Below are 20,893 nucleotides of genomic sequence, written 5' to 3'. Positions count from 1 at the left end.
TGTTGTTACCAAGACACATACTGTGAACATACAACAATGCACTCCAACTGCAAACACTGTAACGTAATGGCACATGCAATTGGACCTTATGGAGGGAAGCAGGACATAATTACCAACATGCTGTTACCATTGTTACCAAGACACATACTGTGAACATATACTATGCATTATAAACCTTACTACATGGTATGTCTGGTGCGTGTCAACAGTACACAACTAATGTCATATACACTTATCTCACTATTCTTTTCACCCTGTGCATCAGACCATATGAGCATGTCCCTGCACCAATGGTGTGGATGAGAGGGATGCGGCACAGGCATCATCATATGCACAGGGTGATAATGTTTGCCAGGGGCATAGGCTGCACCAGTGGATGACATCATGTGTGTGGGTAAGGTCCGGTGATCTGATTGGACATGTGTGGTCGATATGCATGTGGGTGTTGCGGTGCCCTACAGATGTTTCTGCTGTGTGCGTGTATGTGTGCACACAGTTCTGCCTTTTGTCAGGCCTACACAGAGGTATTATTGACAGCTCCAGATTGTACAGACCAGGATGTACAGCTCACTGTGTCCGGCCATGGCCACGTGACCTGTGCCTGCCAGGGGTTGCATGGGCACTACCAGGCAGAGGTACAGATTGGCTACTGTCCGATGACACTTGTCCACTGGAACAGTGTCCCCGCTGGGAACATCCAGGGCCACATCCCCGTGGCCTGCTGTGTCCTGGTGTGGACAGCGCAGCACCAGCTGCACTGCTACTGCTACCGGCACTATGGGAGCGGGCATGTGAGGTGGCTCTTTCACGTTGACCTGCACTAGGTGGTGTAGCTGGTCTACGTCCACGTGGCCTATGCCTCACTCCTATCAGATGTTCCAGCACACGCTCGCGGATTGCCATGCCACGGTCAAGGATTCCAACCATGTCACCCAATCACCTATCCAGAACATCAGCAATCTGCTGTTGAGCATTTGCCAATGCCTGTATGTTGTTGTTTAGAGTATGGATAGCAGCCCTCTGAAGCCTCTGCCCTTCACTGTTCTGCCATTCAGCACGTGCCTGTGCCGCCATTACAGTCTGGAACATGTGTCTGGTGACACCAGCTGCTGTGCTCTGTCCTGCAGGTGCATGTCTGCCAGAGGTCCTCCTATGAGCAGCACTGGCCACATGCCTGTGTGCACATCTGCAGTTATTACACTAACACCATGGTGTGGAGACACACCTTCAGTAGCCACCACACATTCCTGTTCTGAGCTAACACATGCTGACTGTCCTTCCTCTATGGCCACTGGTGATGGGGTATGTGTTGGCATGAGAACTGTGTGCGGGGAAGAGGGGGACATAGCTGGGATGGCAACCATTGGCACAGAGTCAGCCCTTGACAACCCTGCCTGTACCTCATGCATATGTTGATCACTGCTAGTATCTGTGGGGACACTAACATCAGATGGACCGCAGGAGGGTAACGCACCTACATCACCTGTGAATGTACAGAAAGACTCTACATTACAATAGACACACAGACACACATACACACCATGCATGTGATTTGACAGACGGCATGCAGCATGCATGTGATTCAGCAGACGGCATGCAGCTCAGACATTAATAGTAGTAGTTAGCATACCTCCTTGGGTTGCACACAACAGCAAGCATGTGTCATATCAGTAGCAGACAGCATGCATGTGATACAGCAGACGGCATGCAGCTCAGACATTAATAGTGGTAGTTAGCATTCCTCCCTTGGTTGCACACAACAGCAAGCAGGTGTCATATCTGTAGCCATGCAGTTCACACAATCATGGTAGTAAGCATGCATCCCTGTGATACACCATGTGGACCAGCACAGGTTAACAGTACACATGGCTGAAGTGACCTTGACATGTAATCTGCTGATGTGTGCATTGACATGCATACATGTCTGACACAATGGTGTCCTGACACATGTACAGCGTTGTAATGGGTATCACATTGCAGTGTTGTCTGTATGCCCTACACACAGAATGCACTTTTAACAAATGTGCATGAGCATTGAAGGGTAGTGTGAGGCATCTACATTGCTATACAGTGTGAAGTACAGACACTGTGCCATTGCATGGCATCATGAGGCATCTATAGTGCTATACAGTGTGTAATACGCACACAGTGCATAGCCATAACTGCATGCATACGCATTACATAACTGTGGATTGTGACCCACGTCACTGAGGTGTATACACACCAAACCATGCTGTGTCATGTGACAGGTCACTGGAAGACCTACGGATGACACCCCTGCACAACTACTACAAAGTCTTAGCTGCCTGGCAACCATGTCCACACATGGCAGACTTGTCAATACACCATGTCCCACATGACATTAATGTACCACACACATGAGGTGCATGGCTGACAGTGATGTTCTACAGCAGCAAGGGAAATGTACAGTATATGTGGCTTGATGTGGTGTTAATGTCTGTGGAAGCTATACAGGTAACTACTGTCATGCTATGACACAGTCGTGATGTTCAACACATCTTATATGGTCGAATTAGGTGACACCTCCACTAGCTGTGCACAGGCGTTTAGGATGTCCAGTGTTCCACATCAACTGTATAATCAGTCAACTAAGGCTATAGTTGGACCATGTGTGGACAATGTGCAACAGGGTGTATACACATCACAACTACTGTGTGGCTACATGTCTCTGGCCATCCTCCATGGCCATGTGTGAACATGTGCTGGCCAAATGTTTGTGATGGCCGTCTATCTCACATGTCTGTGTTGTCCTGTATGACATACACCCATAGATGTCAGATATGTCACTGTCCACAGGGCTATGCAGACAACGGGCTGTATTTGGTATGTGGGGTATGTACTATGGGATAGTGAGACAATATTGCAGCCGGAACACTACATGTCTGGGACATGTCAGAAGGCACATCACAATGTGTACACCCATTGCAGGGGCATATTACACAATGGTGACTCCTGTGGGCTGCCCATATTCCAGCTCACTGTGTGGTACTGTTTGCGTACCACACATGTGTTGTTCCAATGTATAGTACATATGCCTACATTGAACACCTCCACCGTTGTATGCACAGCTGTCCACACATCTAGCAATGACAGGTACTGCGGTTTCATGTCGGTGTTTCATTTAGTTTGTATATATTGCACATGGGTAGCCAGTGTGAATGATGACAGATGTGACCTGTATATCATGACTGGACCATACATTATGTGTACATGTGTTAACTGGCCACATGGCATATAGATATATGCATTAACATGCCTGATACTGATAACTATCTCACCTGCAATGGACTGATGTCTGTGCGGCACGCCAGAGGTACCTGTATAGGGCTGACACAGCAGTTTGAACATTATCCATGACTGTATGACAGCCACAGGGTGCACTGTGCATGTTAACACATTCGCCTGTACAATAGCATATAGTATGCACATGTGTGCATACACAGGCTAGCATACTGTAGTATGCGGCATGTGTGTAAACATACCTTGCATATGATGTTACATTACATATTGTACAGTGACACATGCAACTAAATGGGATATAATAGTCATATGTGCAGTAGTGACTTACCAGGCAACTCCAGGCTCATTGGTTGGGAGACACCCACCTCCACGATGGCAGCTAGTGTTTGTGGATGCTGTTCTGAGGGTGTCCCCAGGCTGGCCAGTAGCTCCTCAGTGTGTGTGAGTGGGGGCTGGGTTGGTGGGCCACCACCTGTTCCACCTTGTTCCCTGGCGATTGCATTGGCACACTGTTTCGCATGTCGTATCAGGTCCGTGCAGTGTCTGCGCACCTGCTGGTAGGTGCGGTTATGGCCACCCACATCATTAACCCTCCTGCGAAGGTCCTGTCACAGGTTGTCACGCTGCTGGGCAAGCAGTGGCACATGGCTGAACAACACCTCATAGTTCTCATGGAGGTAAGGGATGAGGGCATCATCCTCCTGGCGGCTATACACTGGCAGGCATGAACGAGGCATTATATGGAAGACATAATGATGGAGACAGGTCACAGTATCACAGAGATGTACAGAGATACAGCTGCACATACATTTTTATTAAATCTTGTACATCTGAACAGTCATCTTTGCAAATCGTCATGACACTGACACGACTGCCATGTTTGTGTCACACACATGTAACACCCGTTATGCATTGGATATCATCACCATATATGTGTGTCACCTCATTACATTGTTCATACTCCATGTGAATGCTGTCTTGATGTGGGCATGTCTGTTTGCCTGTACTGGTGTTCTTACCTATCAGCACATGCCTGGATGTGTCCACAGTAATGCTGTTGACCTTGATGCTGTGTATAGCACATGCCTGGATGTGTCTACAGTAATGCTGTTGACCTTGATGCTGTGTATATGTCACATATCAACACATACACTGTGTTAATGGACATGAGCAGTGACAATGCACACATACACTCAGAAACCTTTACATGCATGTGTATTGCCATATACATCTACACGGCACTGTACAGCAGTTCAACATCCTGCCACATATCTCCGGTGTTGCACATGTGATAGACATGGGACAATGGCTAGCCGGACATCATTCGCAGGGATGGTTATCAACTATGGCATGTACGGGCAAGGTTTTCTAGCTGTATCTGACAGCTATTTTGCCACCGCGAGGTGCATCAGTGCCACATTACTGATCCAGTTAATAATACATCTACCATGCGGTCATCGCACCATGTATGACAGAGATGACAAGTGCAGCTTTGATGGACAGGGTAGCATGGTATGGCAGGAGTATGTAACATGTATGGCACATGGATCTGTTCAGCATGTGGCGATTCTTGTAGTAGGACGGTGGCTGTCCATGATGTATGTCTTTCAGATCAGGATATGTATGTGTAGCATGTCCAACATCACAGTGTAGCACGTCTTTATGCAAGATAGAAAGCATGCTGCATAGTGGAGTTGAGGATTGTGAAAGCTGGTATCGCCCATTCACGCATGACCAATACCCCTTAAAGGTGATATGTGATCCGATATTGGTCACCCAAGTGCTGAATATGCCTGTGCAATGATCTCCATGCTCATGGATGGCATCCTGTCATGACATGGGTGCCTCGTATGACTACCTAATAGGCCTGGAGACGTCACCAACTCAGGGAGGTGAACTGCACAGCACCATCCCTTACACAGTGTCCATAATGTTGACTGCTGCCTAGATGGTAGTTAATGGGTACAGGGTTATTCACCTAGCGGTGACAATGCTATTATCAGCTGTCAGATTGTCCACATATGTCACACACCTCATCCACAAAGCCCATTCTGTATGTTGTCCACAACACTGAGAGAGCTATTGCTCCTAGGTCATGGACATTCACATCCTTACATACACAGATGCCTCCCATTTGTCTGTGTGGTATGGGCTACACTGAGGGGGAGTACACAACATTAACCCTCTTTTACGGTAACTGCAACTGGTGTGATATGCACATGTCACTCAGACACGTTTTGTAGTGTTGCTTCTGTCAACAGGCCACTGGTAGAACACTCCTGTGACAAACGAAGGTACATCTAGTATACTCAGTGTAGCTGGAACACGGTATGGGTGATGATGTCCTATGACCTGTCACAGGTATGCTATGCAGTGTGAAATCATCCATACTGTCATCTACTTCTGTACTGCTGACACCTATGTTGATAAAGGTTCATAGACTTGCAGACCATACTCAGCAGGGTAATAGTGCAGTGTCTCCAATTATGACTGTCATCTCCACTTGCGGGTTGCAGTTAGTTGATATTATCCAACACCCTATCTGTATTGCATATTCATGCTCAACACTTGTTCCGAACATGTGAGCACTTCATGAGCTACTGATTACTATAGCACCCATTCCAACTCATGTCTTACAAGTACACTGTCTGCCTTACATTTCCAGCTTGCTTACAGTACAACAGCTGTTGTACACATGTAACTCACATATCTTGTGAGACATGGTTGAGTATACAGGCATGTCTAAGTGTCACATGCCAGTGCTATTGCCTGTCTATATGATGAATATGGCAAACATGTGGCAATAGAGCAATTGTCTCATGTACACAGTCAATGCTCACCTCCCAACATTTTATTTTATTTATTTTTATTTTACATTTGTTTACCGGGCTAGTCCAACTGGATACATGTCCATTTTCAGTGGAGGCCCGGGGAGAAAAGCTCCACTACAATACTACTTAAGTAAAAAATAAACAAAAATGTACCAAAAAATATAAAGAAAAATAACATACAAAATAAAATAGAAAAACATGTACTTTAAACCTATGGCAGGATGTAAAAGCATTTGTGTACAGTAAGAGGTTTAGTAAAGAAAAAAAAAATAGAAGTAAAGAACTTAATTACTCTATTACAACTTCGTAAGAAGTTGAAAAATATTTATTCATGCCTTTATTACATATGGAGTAACAGAAACAGTTATATAGAGGATAATTTAGAGTGTTAGATATAAGAAGAAAAAGAATGGGTGTAAAGAATCAAAAAAAGAAGGAGGTAAAAATGTTTAGTCAGGGTTATTGCAAGAGCAAAGCCAGTGGTTGGATAAGAAGAGTTTTAGTTTAGTTTTAAATAGAGGGAGTGATGTTTGAGTTGTGAGGTCTTGAGGTAGTTGATTCCATATTTTACCAACCGAGTTGGAAAATGTGGAGTCACCTGCTGTGTTATTAGATAGAGAAGTATGAATCAGTATTTTGTTAGAGGAGCGTAGGTTCTTCAGATTGTTATAGGGTTTTATGAGGGTGGAGAGCACTGGAGTGTTGTCAGGGTGGAATAACATACGACACTACAGCCTGTGGGAGATGCACATATGTGGCCACGCTTGGGGTAATGCTCTCACCAACCCAGACTGGACCTGACATTCATGTGGGGACGTTTAACATTTGCAACACACCCCACTCATCACATAGTCTCACTAGATCTCCACCACCACAGGCCACACATAGTATGAGTATGACATTTGCAGAACTTCTCCATACTCTGTGTAGGCACCAGAGGCAGCCTCCATTACCAAACACAACAGCAATTACTTATAGCCCACAGACTCATGTGTGCTCATCAACTACAGCCAATAGGGTGTTATAACATACCCAACACACCGGTCATAGGTGACTCTGTAGGTGGTCACACTGATACACCAGGGATCACTGCAGTGGCTGTACTGTACAGAGGTGCAGGTAACACATGGTTCTGCTTTTCACAGACAGGACACTACCCTAGAGAGGTGCCGCCGGTGTAAACACTGTAGTTGGGCTTACACATAGACTTGCCAGACAGCATAGTACCTCACTATGTACCTGTGAAGCTACTACATGTCCTTTGTGCATTGTTAATTGAGTTGCTCTTCCATTTTGATTAGCTATCATGCTGTTACAGTGTCCCATGACTACAAGCCATATGCATCCTGTTATTGTGTATCGTACATGCCAATTGACGATACCTTTTGTTTGCATGATATAACAGTTGTGCTGTGCAGAATATCTCACATATCTACCTACAATACTGTACATTACACATATTTTACACATTATCTCATAATGCAAAGCAAACTTGCACAGCAGGACCACATTAGGCATGTTATTGTCATTATATGCCCATACACATGCCTACTGTGATGGTATATCAACATATACTATTCCCTGCTATGGCATGTACTTGTTGGATATACTCTACCACTGACAGTGGGTGGTGTGGAATTGTTCTGTTTAAAGCCCTCATGTAACATCCCTTGTGGTGTATGTGATGTTTACCTTGTGGCCCACAGCAGGACACACAATTTCTACAAGTGTTGCTATGCTCAACAAGACATCACTACAGAATGCCTTTTCCCACTTTATGCATTGCGTACACTTTTAATTAGTACAAAACAGGCTCTACATACACTAACATACTGAGTGTTCTACATACCTTGTTAGCATTCTGAATCTTTGTAAATATCTCTCTTACACCTTTACTGTTTAAACGGTTCTATGGTATGAGCATACGGTTTGAATGTATGGCAAGCCATCCTTATATACATTGGTAGCTGTAACATGTGGTTTCCTGCCGCCAATTGGTGTTCCTGAGTAAATTATTACATGCACATCAGCTGTGCAGCTACTCCATTCGCCAATTACGTGGCAACAGTGGGGTATAATTTAATTCTCCACTTGGACGTTGCCCTTTTGCCCTACCTTTGGGGAGATGGCCTGTATGTGTTTTGTTGTGAGGAATTGCAACTGATATTTGTAGAGACATGGATATTTTGAATTCATGTCCCCCGCGGATTGTGTGTGATGGCTAGAGTATGTGGTTCTACATGTGAGTGTACCTGTCATCTCAACTGTCTGATAAGGGACTATTGCAAACAAATCCTGTAACATCACCGTCTGTTCCATTATACAACAGCTATGATTTCACATGGCGCCTTTACATATGTGTCTCTCACAAGGTATGTTAACGGTTCTGCAGATGTAATTGAGTAAGTGGATGTTTGTGATGTTATTACAGTCTGTATTGCAATTGTTTCGGGTGTGGGGGAGATGTAGGTGGGTGTACATAGCATATACAGGTTTGTGGGGACTGCATTCCTACATATTCCATATATGTGTGTGTGTGGGCTGCTTCCCTAATTGAAGACCTATCACTTAGTAGACTGAACTATGGTTGTTACGGGCTTATACATTGAGCTATTCTTAATTGGTTTCTATATAGTATGCAGGTGAGGTTGATACTTCCATACCTCCGGAAATACAGCGATATGTAAAGGAATATTACAAAATGACAGCTGTCTCGTGTATTTCTGTCACAGATATTTGCACTCATTGCAGTTGTGTTGGTGACTGAGCCTCTTTGGCATGGGTTGCCATCTTTTCAAATTGCCATAGTGGGACATTTGCAGGACACACATTGGTGTTTACAGGCCGACACATACCCACGGTCAGTACACAGGATAGAACATACTTTTATCCTGAATACATACTTATTCTTGTAGCACTTTAGCTACTTATCATGTTTCATGCAACGTTTACATTTTGAAGATACAAGCATAACTATTTAATGCAACTGTTACATAATATATGGGACATAATTATGTCCTACAATCTCGGACATTTGCCCTTTTTAATATGTTTTGTCAGGACACAACTGCCCAGGGAGGAGCTGTCCCTCTTAAAGTGGGACAGGTGGTACCGTATGCCTACGGCCAACTATGACCACACCTACCGTACTGCTCTACCTCCAAGTTAGCACTAACAGACACACAATGCAAATACACACACACACATTACAGTCCCACGGAAATGCACACGGCACCCTCAACACACACATACACACAGACTACAGCAATCACAAACACAGTTGAACACAGTACCTACGTGGACCACAACACCGGCAGCGATAACTAAACGTCCCTTAATATCGTGAGAATATTACACGTGGTTCCAGTGTTCCAGTACTGTGTTCTTTCGGTCTTTAAGCCTCGTGATTACGCGTGTTGGTATGTGACACATTCCATAGTTGGCAGTATCCTATTTATTTCTACCTCCATGGTTGTGTACATGTTGTTACCCTATCTATATATTTGCAGATATAGGTGAATCCGTATATATCAACATATATCTCTCTATCTCCCTTTCTATCTCTATTTTATATATATATATATATATATATATATATATATATATATATATATATATGAGAGAGAGAGAGAGTGAGAGGGAGAATACACCTTTCATTGTGTACCATGTCGGTGTATACTGTTTCCTGGACTCCGCAAGTTTGTGTTTGAACCTGTCACATAACACACCTGCTGTTGGTACATCTTGGGTAGCTTAGTGTTAAGTGATTGTGTACATGATTGCATGTTCTACTCCTGGCAGTGGTCGTTTTACCCTTCAGAGCTGGCACTATTAGTACAGGGGTGAATAGTGCTAGTTTCAACTGTTCTGGACATCACTGACCGTGATCTGCGTGATATTCAGAGAAGCTTAGCCCTGTTTCGTGCATATCCGTATGGTCATGTTTAAACGACGCTTACCAGCACTGGGCAACGCATATTCCCACTAACATGTGCTAAACCTGATCTGATGACCTGCATCCACCATCCATTATTCGTGCCTTCGGGATTACGTAACGTCCCTTGCAGGACGTGGTACCGGGAACATATACGACAGTCAGTGCATTTACCACTTGGGCATCTGGGATTTGTACATGTGTTATGGCATTTTGTATGTGGACTGTACTATGGCTGTTACTCCATACTGCAATCAAATGGGTAACTCAGTTAGTTTACATATGGATGAGACCTATTAATGGTATGCCCAAGTGATGTTTAATGGATGTGCCCCAGCATTGGGAATGTATGTCACAGTGAGCCACACACTATAATGTGCTACACCTTCACATAACCATAGGTGGAGCATGCTGGGGTGACAGATACCTATCATGGGTACACCCCATGCTTTGCCACTACATCCATGATTGCATTGTATGGAGCCCCTCATTTACACACCAAGGAATCCATGCAGAGTGAGTGGGAAACAGTGATTACACACATGGATCCCGAAATTGGCTCTGCTCCACAGAGGGTCAGTTGGTTACTCAATGTGGTGGTGACAGCAGACACTGTTTGCCTCGATTGATGAATGGCCTCCGACAATCGGGCGTGTACCTACCGATGTACCTAGGAACCTATACATACAGTACCAACATATGCTGATAGGTGCGTGTACTGTTCAGGTGTTGACATTCCTTGTTCCAATAGCTGTTGTGTGTGCAATGGTTGAGGGCTGCCTATGTAGGATTCACACAGTAGGCCACCTATACATTACATTTACAGGTGGTCATGTGTGTGTGCCATCCATTTTACTGTTTGTGCAGGTGGAGAGGTGTGTCAGTCCGTAGGGGCCTACACTGTCAGAGTATGTGCTATACGTTCCCTCTTTGCCAAGGCGTAGGCATATTGGGCACACCTCCGTCTGCCTACTGGGGCTGGCACAGGGTGTTCGTGGTCTGAATCCCTCTGTGCCTCTGATGGCCTTGGCAATTGCGGTGGGCTGTGAGGGCCTTCACCATTATGTCCCTGCTGCAGCTGTTTCCGCAGGATCATATTATGTAGCATGGCACATACTATGAAGATGTGGGCACATGTGCCTGGAGAGTACTGCAAGACTCCACCAGATATATCCAAGCAAAGGAACCGTGATTTCAGCATCCCGAACACATGCTCTATGATGATTCTGGTTGGTGTGTGTGTCTCATTATGGCGTTCTTGCATGGCTGTGTGTGCATTTCTGATGGAAGTCATCATCCACGGCTCCAGTGCAAAGCCAGCATCCCCCGCAAGGTGGCCATGTGGGATGTCCCCCCTGACAAATACCTGATACAGCTGTGAGGCATGCCAAATGTGGGAGTCATGGTAGCTTCCAGGGCTGCCAGCACACACATCCATGATAATGCCCTGGGCATTGCACATGACCTGGCAGTTGATGGAGTGGTATCCCTTGCGGTTTATGTAGCACCTACCATGCTCACCGGGTGGTGATTTGATATGTATGTGCATGCAGTCTATCGCACCCAGTACCTCCGGATAGTGTGCCACATGGTGGAAGGGACGCATATTGCTGGCCAACTCCTCCTGAGTTCGGGGGAAGTATATATGCTCATTGGCATGTGGTAACATGGCATCCAGGAACTGGTGTAGTACCCTGGATGCTGATGCCTGTGAGATCCCCATTATATCTCCAGTTGGCCTTTGAAAGGTACCTGTGGCTAGTATTCGCAAGCTTAAACATACCCTCATGTCCACTGGGATGGGTTCCCCTCTGTTATTTCTGGATCTCAGGCATGGCCGGCACAGCTTAACTATTTGCTGTAAGATGTCCCTGTCCAACCTGTAATGCTCTACTATCTCCAGATCATGTAGCCCCTGGTAGGTTACCCTTGGTCTGAACACTCTTCTCCTCCTCCGGGGCCTGTGGTGGTTGTCAGCATCATCCTCCACAACACCTTCAGTCACTAACACATGATGATGAATCACAGCTATGGCAGCTCCCAACATGTACATTGTAAAAGTTCCCCGTCTGTTTACACCTATGGTGCAGTGTTTGGGAATACCCAGGTGTGTGTGAGGTGCTTTCACAATTTATACTATTGTGCTGTGAACACTGATGATGTCATAGGGTGTGTATGTACGATCGTAGCTACAGGGTATCTTATGTGTTTTACGACAGGAACTACTATTGTGGTGCCTTTGGTGTTGAATTACATTTGGCTGCCGTGGATTACCTCTTGCCTTTCCCTTTACATTTCTTCACATTTCACCTCCCATTTTCTGGCATGCATCCAGCAGCCTGCTTTCATTTGTACTTTCCTAAACCTGGCTTATCTTGCGTAATGTGTTCTATGGCCAGTCTCCTGCAGGTTTGCTTTGCTCTGATATGACAGTTCTCTTTTCTTTGCAATCCGACACCTCCCCTATCCTGTTTTGCAGGTTTCTGCGAGCAGACTTGTCAGCTGCTGTCGAATGCCCACTGTGAGTTAATAGGTATTAATTGCTCAGTTGTACTCCAATTACCCTACTGTGGCATTTCCTTATTTTCTTCCCCTGACCTTCCTGTTTGGGCTATGGTGCATGGCGCGTGCATTCGCTTACCGGGTTTCGGGCACGTTTACATCCCCATACACATGCTCTTTCAGGCACCATATGTGCTCTCAGCTAAACTATGCTATACCTACCTCCCCACCCCTGTCCTGCGGCTTTGCTTAACAATGGCCAGGCTGGATTTGCATTGCTCCAATGTGCTTACAGCTACAGTGACACACCCCATTGCTGATGTCATATATACCTCTAAACCACTCCTCGGTGTTGTAGCGCTGTGCCGTATGGTACATCCTTAGTCCGGCGGGACATTTGCAATTCACTATTACCTGCCTCATTTGCATGGCACTGACTACTAATTCCTAGTTACCGCACCAAACACTGTCACAGACCCTTAGCAACCCTTGCAGCTTGGTTGTGGTGTACCATGCATACCACTGAGTATTACGGTGAAATCATGATTTGTATTACATTGCAATTTTATGACATCTATATATATTTTCTTTGTGTTCCCATTTGCGCACACATGCCCTGCGGTTGTACTTTGCGTTACTGTGGACATGACATTAAATGTTGTTTTTTAGGTGCTATGCATCTTTTCTTATGCCATTGGCTGTATATTTAGCCATTGGCATATGTTAACTTTGTAATACATAAGTCTGGTCCGCTTTCATAGCTCCGATGTTCTATTTGGAAAAATGTAAACCGTGTTTTTTGGTTTACATTTCTGTGGGTTTAAGCTACGCCTGCACCACTTCATGAATCGCTATGTACCTTCATTTGCATGGTGCAGCACTGCGCATGGGGTGATTAGCATACCTAAGCCGAGGGCTGCGCAGATCTAGCATACGCCAGTAGTGCACGTGGAATTGGATTGTACCTGAATCGCTCGGCGGCCATATTTGGCGTTATACCGCCTACGCTACGCCTGCGCCTGGCGCAAGCTTCATGAATCCTGGGGATAGTCTTAGTCTCTCCCACTGTATAACCTGTTTCATCTCCTAACTTTTTTTTCTTTGTTAGTAACTTCTGCTTAAACTAATCTCCTAAACCCTCAGCTCTACTACTATAGCCCTACTATAGCCCCTTCCCATTCTCCACACTATTTATCTTCGCCCCCTACTTCCTATCAATGTCTATACATTGTCCTTCTTTTGAACAATGATTATCTTTTTGTTTTTACTCTCATATGTAGTAAATTTTAGTCCACTAGTATCAGTGCGACCCTTAATGTTCATAATTTTTTTTCTTTTGTTTTTCTCTTTATAATTAATTTTGTATTTGCAGTGTTGTTTTTAATAGTTTTTGTCCTGTATGTTTATCTTTGCTTATGTTTGCTGGGTTTCTTTCCCCTTGAGTCTCCCCTAAAAATGGGTTGCTTACTATTAATGCAATGCAAATAGTTAATAACCTTTTCTTTTTTACAATTATTTTGTATTGTGATTATTTAATATTTGTATATTGTCACTTTATTTTTACTTATGTTTGCTGGGGACTTTCCTCTCGGATTTTCACTGAAAATAGGTTTGTTTGCAAACTCAGTTGGACTAACCCGGTTAACAAATGTGAAATAAATAAATAAGACCACCACTGCTAATGAGAGGACTGCTGTGAAGATTGAAGTCAAAATGTATTTGGGTTACCTACTCCTCTAAGCCCTATATACGAACAAGTTGTCTGAAGTACAGTGTTGCAACCTTGTGCAAGCTGTTCTTGTGACAGGATGAAAGGTTAATAGTGAAAGACTGATAAAAACCACTGTGTCAAATACAAGGATTCACACCAGCCAAATTAATCCCCATGAGAGGCATATGTTTGTTAGCAAACTTGGCCCCTAAGGGTGTGTGTGTGTGTGTGTGTGTGTGTGTGTGTGTGTGTGTGTGTGTGTGTGTGTACTGCCACTGCCATTAACATCCAAAATATTATGACCCTAGTAAAAGCTGTCACATCTACTGGCCAATGCTTAATTAAAAGGCAGGGAATAACTGCACAGCTTCCATTCAAGCAGCAGCAACCTCCTGTGGTGAATCAGTCATCCACCACACTGGTATCCCAAACCCTATCACAGCTCTGAGGAAGACGGGCTCAGAAGACAATGGTAAGGCTTGTCCTGCAACATTTGAAACATGTGCAAGCAGGAAAAACTAGCACTAAACTAAATGAACCAGAATTTTGTCATTACCCTTAACTGCAGATCCCCTCAAATGCTATAATAATCTTAGCGGGCAGTCTAATAAGGTTACAAATGGCTGACAATTCATATTTTGAGACTATGGTACGAACTTAATATGAATAATGTAATTAAAAGTTTGGAAATTCTATCTGCAGATAAATTTAAAAAGGCACTCTATATGCACTTAAGAAAGTACACATTTCAGTGTAACCCTATGCCTTCTGAACAATTAGTGGCTTTTGCAAAATATTTGTTATTAGGTGAAACTGCAATATTTTAAGCTGACTTGCTAACTTCGAGGGCAAGTAACAAGCTGAGTATGAGCCAATGCTGATAAACAAATAAAAGGACAATGATCTGAATTTGTTTGCATTAATGGTTCTATTACAATGGACATAGTGCGGTACTATAAAACTAATGGTAGCAATGTTGCACCTGTAAAAATAACAATTAGTCAGTAAGGTGTTACACAAAGTGTTCCTGAAAGTCAACCAATGGAATGTGATAATGCTGGACTGTTAACTCCTAGAGTGCAGACTTTGTAGTGTGTCACTCTACTGTCGTCAAACTTATTAAATTATTACTATAGTAGAAGGGAAGGGATTGCTAGAATTGTTGACCTGGGAAGCATGATTAAATAAATTAAACCACAATATATGCATAAGCATACAAGACAGAGTACTTTCCAACCCAAACTATTCTAGGTAAAAAAGCATTACACCCAGTAGCTTAAGTACCTAATCTAACACATGATATGATAATTGGTCATAACTTTCCAAAATTTAAGGCACTATGGAAAATGATGGGGTGCAGTGTAATAAGTGACCAGAGACACATTTACCCACTAAACACAATTCTGTGAAATGTGATGCTTCCAAGAACAGTAGGATTTCGGTAGAAGGAATGGACAAACCTGATGCTAACATAACAGTGGTCAAAACACACAATGGCTTATAGTTACACAAGAAGTAGTAGATGATGGAACTCAGGAAGATGATCAGAGTCTTAAAGATCAAGTTTAAAGCATCGACTTCCCTGACAAAACTGCCAGACAATGGTCTTGATATTTAGCATCTGCTGCCCATCTTCAGAGTATATTAAATGTAATAATTTAAAATAAAAAAATATTCATCTTTTAGCATGCATGCATGCTACATGGGACGACAGATATTCAGAGCATGACTTCTGAAAGCACAAGGCCTGCATTTCCAGCAGTTACTGCATGTTACTTCCTCTAGACTAGGGATCATGGCTAATCACCAAACAGCAGATTTAGCTACAATTTACATCTCCAAATAGAGTCCTCACTCTCTGGTCCTGATTTGTTTGTAACTGCTAGGCAGTTATCACCTAAGATTCAAGGAGCCAGGTCATGAAATTGCTGCATTGAGGATCGAGGACAAGGAGCTACCTGGAGTCAGGGAAAGTACAGAATTCAAAGCTAGGTTAAGCAGAAAGATGGAAGAACTGCAGGGGAGGGGGCATATCAGAGTCTTATGTCCATGAATAAGTGAGAAAATATACAAAGAAGTGTTCCCTAATCTATACCTGCATCTTTTCTTTTTTCCACAAATGCAGTGTTTTTGTGATTCCATCTAGAAGACATTATATACATAAAATACGTAATTAGTACAAGAACATAGCAGAAATCTTTTCCACAAGTATTCTGAACTTGGAAATGTGTCATTTTACTTCCTCATTCAGGAATCCGCACTTCTGATATTTTGTTGTGCCCTATTACATATTTTCTTTCTCTGTCTCTCTCACTTTCACTCTGTCTCTGTCTAAAACATTAACTCCTCAAAGTGCTTTGCTAAGACATTTTGAAAGCATTCAGTTGTGTGCCAACCTTTTTCTGTGGAACAATTATCATCTTGGAATACATCTTCAGGAACCTTTTCTTCTTCTTTAGGATGTACAGCTGGAAAGACTTCTGATGGACTCTCAGGACTTTCTGAAGATTCGCTTTTGAAACTTGCTACTCCACTACTGCTATCCAGGCTGGCCTTCTCACACTGCTCCTAGAAACCAGAAAGGGATGTCATGCTTCTTATATTACTGAACCAAAAATAATTCCTTGTGCTATATAGTAAGATTTATGCACACTGAAACAGAAGATTGTGGCTGACTTCTACAGCACATCACCCTGTGTTAAGAGACATACTCTAGTGTGATTTAATGTTCAAGCCAAAAAGACTTAGAAAAGTGTTATATTGCTGAAATGAGCACTGGTTTTCTAAGGAGATATCTCTGCCTTTCAGATAAGACTATTTTGTTAACTGCCAATATTGTATATTGAGTGAATATAAAAAAAGAAAACCTGTATTTATAAAAATGTCTTGGACATTGATGGAGCTTTTCTTCTCAGGCTTCTGTTGAATAAAGCATTTTTTTCCCCAGTCAAGCTTTCCAGGTAAGCACATGTCAATAAAGTAAATAAATATATTAATGCATTTCTTATGAAAGTGTAAAGACTTACACTGAAACTTCATACAGGAATACTAGGTCATATTGCTTTCAATTAATGTCATACAGTAATAAGAAGTTATGTACCTACCATAACGTTCCATGTTAGTTGTCTTCTCGCCTTCTTTCTTGCTGGTTGGGTTCGGAGCCGACCTTCGGCTCCGACTCGGCCATTTTCTAAAGCTCAAGAGCTACTTACTGGCTTGAGGCCTCCCTATATCCCACAATGCCTGGCACTAGCCCCCCAGATCTCATTTAGAAGACCTAGCACCATAATAATACAAGAGGACAACTGTCCCAATAGCAACACTTCAGCTACAGGGCTGAAGAAAAAGGTAGAGGACATAAATCGGTAAAGACTTAGCCAGTGACAAGACTTGTAGGAGGACTCTTCTCGGTCCATCTGGGCTAGGGGGATGGAGGGTGGGACGGAAGAAAGAAGGCAAGAAGAAGACAACTAACATGGAACGTTATGGTAGGTACATAACTTCTTAATGTTAATTTGTCTCTCTCGCCTTCATTCTTGCTGGTTGGGACAGCGTCCCTAGCACCTTAGTCCTGGGTGGCTCATCGGAACAGACTCTTGAGCACAGTGGAAAAATCAGCTCTGCTCCTAGAGGCCAGATCCAATTTATAATGTGAAATGAAGGTATGAGGGGTGGCCCATGTGGCCGCCGCACAAATGGCTTCCATAGGTAGTCTGATTGAAAAGCTACCGATGTAGCTAAAGCCCTAGTAGAGTGGCCTTTAGGTTTAGCAGGGAGTTCTTTATTCCTCAACTGATAAACAAGTGTAATAATAGAGGACAACCACCTGGATAAGGTTACTTTAGACACTGGTCGACCCTGCTTACCCTCCACATAGGACAGGAAGAGTTGGTCTGATTTCCTTAGTTGCTCAGTCCTATGCAAATAGAAATGTAATTGCCTATGAACGTCCAACTGGTGTAATTTGTGTTCAGCTTTGTTAGAATAATTTGGAAAAAAGACTGGCAGATCGATGGATTGATTCAAATTATTTTCGGAGGGGACCTTAGGAAGGAACGAAGGATTAGTCCTGAGTGCAACTCTATCCTTATGGAAAACTAGGTAAGGAGGACGAACACAAAGGGCTTGAAGTTCAGAAACTCTCCTCGCTGAAAGTAATGGCCACCAAAAAGAGGGTTTTCCAAGTAAGCAATTTCAAGGAACAGGAAGCTGCCGGTTCAAAGGGAGGCAGTACCAAGGAAGCTAGGATCAAATTTAAGTCCCACTGAGGCGGGGGAGTCTCTCACTGGAGGCCTGAGCAAGATTGTTCCTTTCAGAAAGGCTTTGCAAAGCTTATGGAACATGATGATGGTTTCTGACAGGCCCGTATGGAAATTAGAGATTGCCACTAATTGAACTCTAATGGTGGCCGAAGAGGAGCCTGCTTGAAAAAGTTCTGCTAAAAAGTCCACAACGTTATGGACACGGGCCGTGAAGGGATCTATATTTCTAGCCTCTGCCCAGAAAGAGAAACTTTTCCACTTACTAACATAAGTCTTCCTGGTTGTAGGTCTGTGCGAAGAAAGGATAATCTCACGCACTGAATTGGAAATACTGGGAAGCCTGGCTAAGGTTGGAAGTGGAGCAACCAAGCAGTGAGGTTAAGAGATTGAAGAGATTGATGCAGCCTGCCCGACTGATGGATCAGGAAGTCTGGAACTGGGTCCAGATTCCAAGGCTGCTCTAGAAGGTGATGATGCAGGAATGGGAACCAGATTTGTCGAGGCCAGTAGGGGGCAATGAGGATCATCCTGCAACCCAGCATGGTAGCTTTCTGAATTAGTTTGGAAATTAGTGGAAAGGTTGGGAATGCATACAGTAGTCCCTGGGGACAATTGTGAACTAGAGCGTCTCTGGGGGAGTGTCCGGGAAGAGGGAAGAGAGTGAAGAAACTGTCACACTTGCTGTTGAGAGGAGTTGCAAAAAGGTCGCAGCAAGGCTGACCCCATTTGCGGAAGATTTTGTCCGCTACTGTCGGGTTGAGAGACCACTCATGAGGCATGAGAATAGCTCTGCCTAGCCTGTCCGCTATGACATTGGACTTCCCAGGGATGTGCTTTGCTGTCAAAAACCATTGAGAGGATATTGCCCACTGCCATAGAGTGCTTCTCGACATAAGGGATATGACTTGGTTCCGCCCTGCTTGTTGATGTACCACACTACAGACATATTGTCTGTGTGAATTGCAATGGTCCCAGTGGGTAGAAAGTTCTGAAGAGCTTGCAACGCTAAAAGCACCGCCCTCATCTCCAAGACGTTTATGTGCAAGTGGTACTCGTGGAGTTGCCAGGTGCCCTGGACAGTCCTGCCCTGAAAATGCCCCCCCCCCCCACCCGATCAGGGAGGCATCCGTGGTCACCGTGTCAACTGGAGGAGGAAGGACAAATGGTCTGCCCTGGGGTACTGATTGAGAGACCATCCACCAAGTCAATTGGTCTTTGCATGACTGTGTGATTATTATTTTGTGAGACAAAGGAAGTTGTTGAAAGGACCATTGGGTGAAAAGCATCCACTGGAGAATCATCATGTGAAAACGAGCCAGGGGAACTAATAAGATCGCTGCTGCCATGAGACCCAAGGTTTTTAGAATTAATCTGGCCTGAATCTTTCTGCATCCTAATAATACCTGTACATGTCGACAAATGTCTGCCACTCTGTCTACTGGAAGTCTTGCGGACAGATCTTTCATATTTAATCTTGCGCCTATAAAGGTTAAAGACTGACAAGGCGACAATGCAGACTTTTCAAAATTTATTGAGATACCTAGGTTGGAGCATGTTTGGATGGTATAATCTCTGGCTCTCAGTAATTGATGTCTGGTGGTAGCAGTAAGGACAAAAGAACAAGCTGCAAGGAAATATGAATAACAACCAAAACTGAGAAAAACACACTTTATAATAGCAAAGCTTTCGGATAAAATCCTTCCTCAATACTAATACAAACAAATCTAAAAAACAAATGGTTTAAATACAGGTCAATGAAGTCACATGACCAGCAGTCCAAAAATCATGTGACCACAAGTATATAAAACAAAATCATTAAAATTAGAAAAATTAGAAAAAACATTAGAAAAAAACATAACATTATCGCAACCTAGTATGTTGCAATTTAACAAGAACAGGTTTCAGGGTAATCATATTATTTAAACCTGGAAAATGGTCAGAATTCAACCTAAGAATCCATTCATACTCTTTTAATTGAAGTAAATTACCACTATCACCACCTCTGGCAGAAGGCCATATTACATCAATAATTCTAAAAGAGAATCTATGCTGAATACCTGAATCAACAATGTGCTTATAACAAGGCATTACTGTCAATGGCCCTTCTAATCTCCGATTTGTGTTCAATGATGCGTTCTTTTAGCTTTCTAGTGGTCTTACCCACATAGAATGCAGTACATTTCACACAATTAGCTAAGTATACCACATTAGATGTAACACAAGTGGTAGAAAAATTAAACTGATAAACTTTACCACTAATAGGATGTTTGAACTTATCACTGCAACCAACCATAATATCAGAACAGCAGGAACAATTCAAACAACCATACGTACCGGGCTTAGTGGTAGAAGTCCTCTCTACAGGTCTAAAAAAATCTTTGTAACATAACAT

General features: G+C 43.5%; 1 protein-coding gene across 1 annotated transcript in view; it reads right to left on the bottom strand.

Moving 5' to 3' along the window:
- NEK10 (NIMA related kinase 10) overlaps positions 1 to 20,893 on the bottom strand; it is a 3,576,599-nt gene that overhangs the window by 678,067 nt on the left and 2,877,639 nt on the right. The window contains exon 28 of the mRNA XM_044064761.1: positions 16,636 to 16,807. Within this exon, the coding sequence (XP_043920696.1) occupies positions 16,636 to 16,807 (172 nt within the window). The remainder of the gene's footprint in view (positions 1 to 16,635; positions 16,808 to 20,893) is intronic.

This window comes from Protopterus annectens, chromosome 3.part0 (genome assembly GCF_019279795.1).
Source record: "Protopterus annectens isolate FY-2018-M chromosome 3.part0, PAN1.0, whole genome shotgun sequence".
NCBI classification, from domain to species: Eukaryota; Metazoa; Chordata; order Ceratodontiformes; family Protopteridae; genus Protopterus; species Protopterus annectens.
Note: the sequence above shows the minus strand (reverse complement) of the source record. Positions and strands in the feature narration are given on the sequence as shown.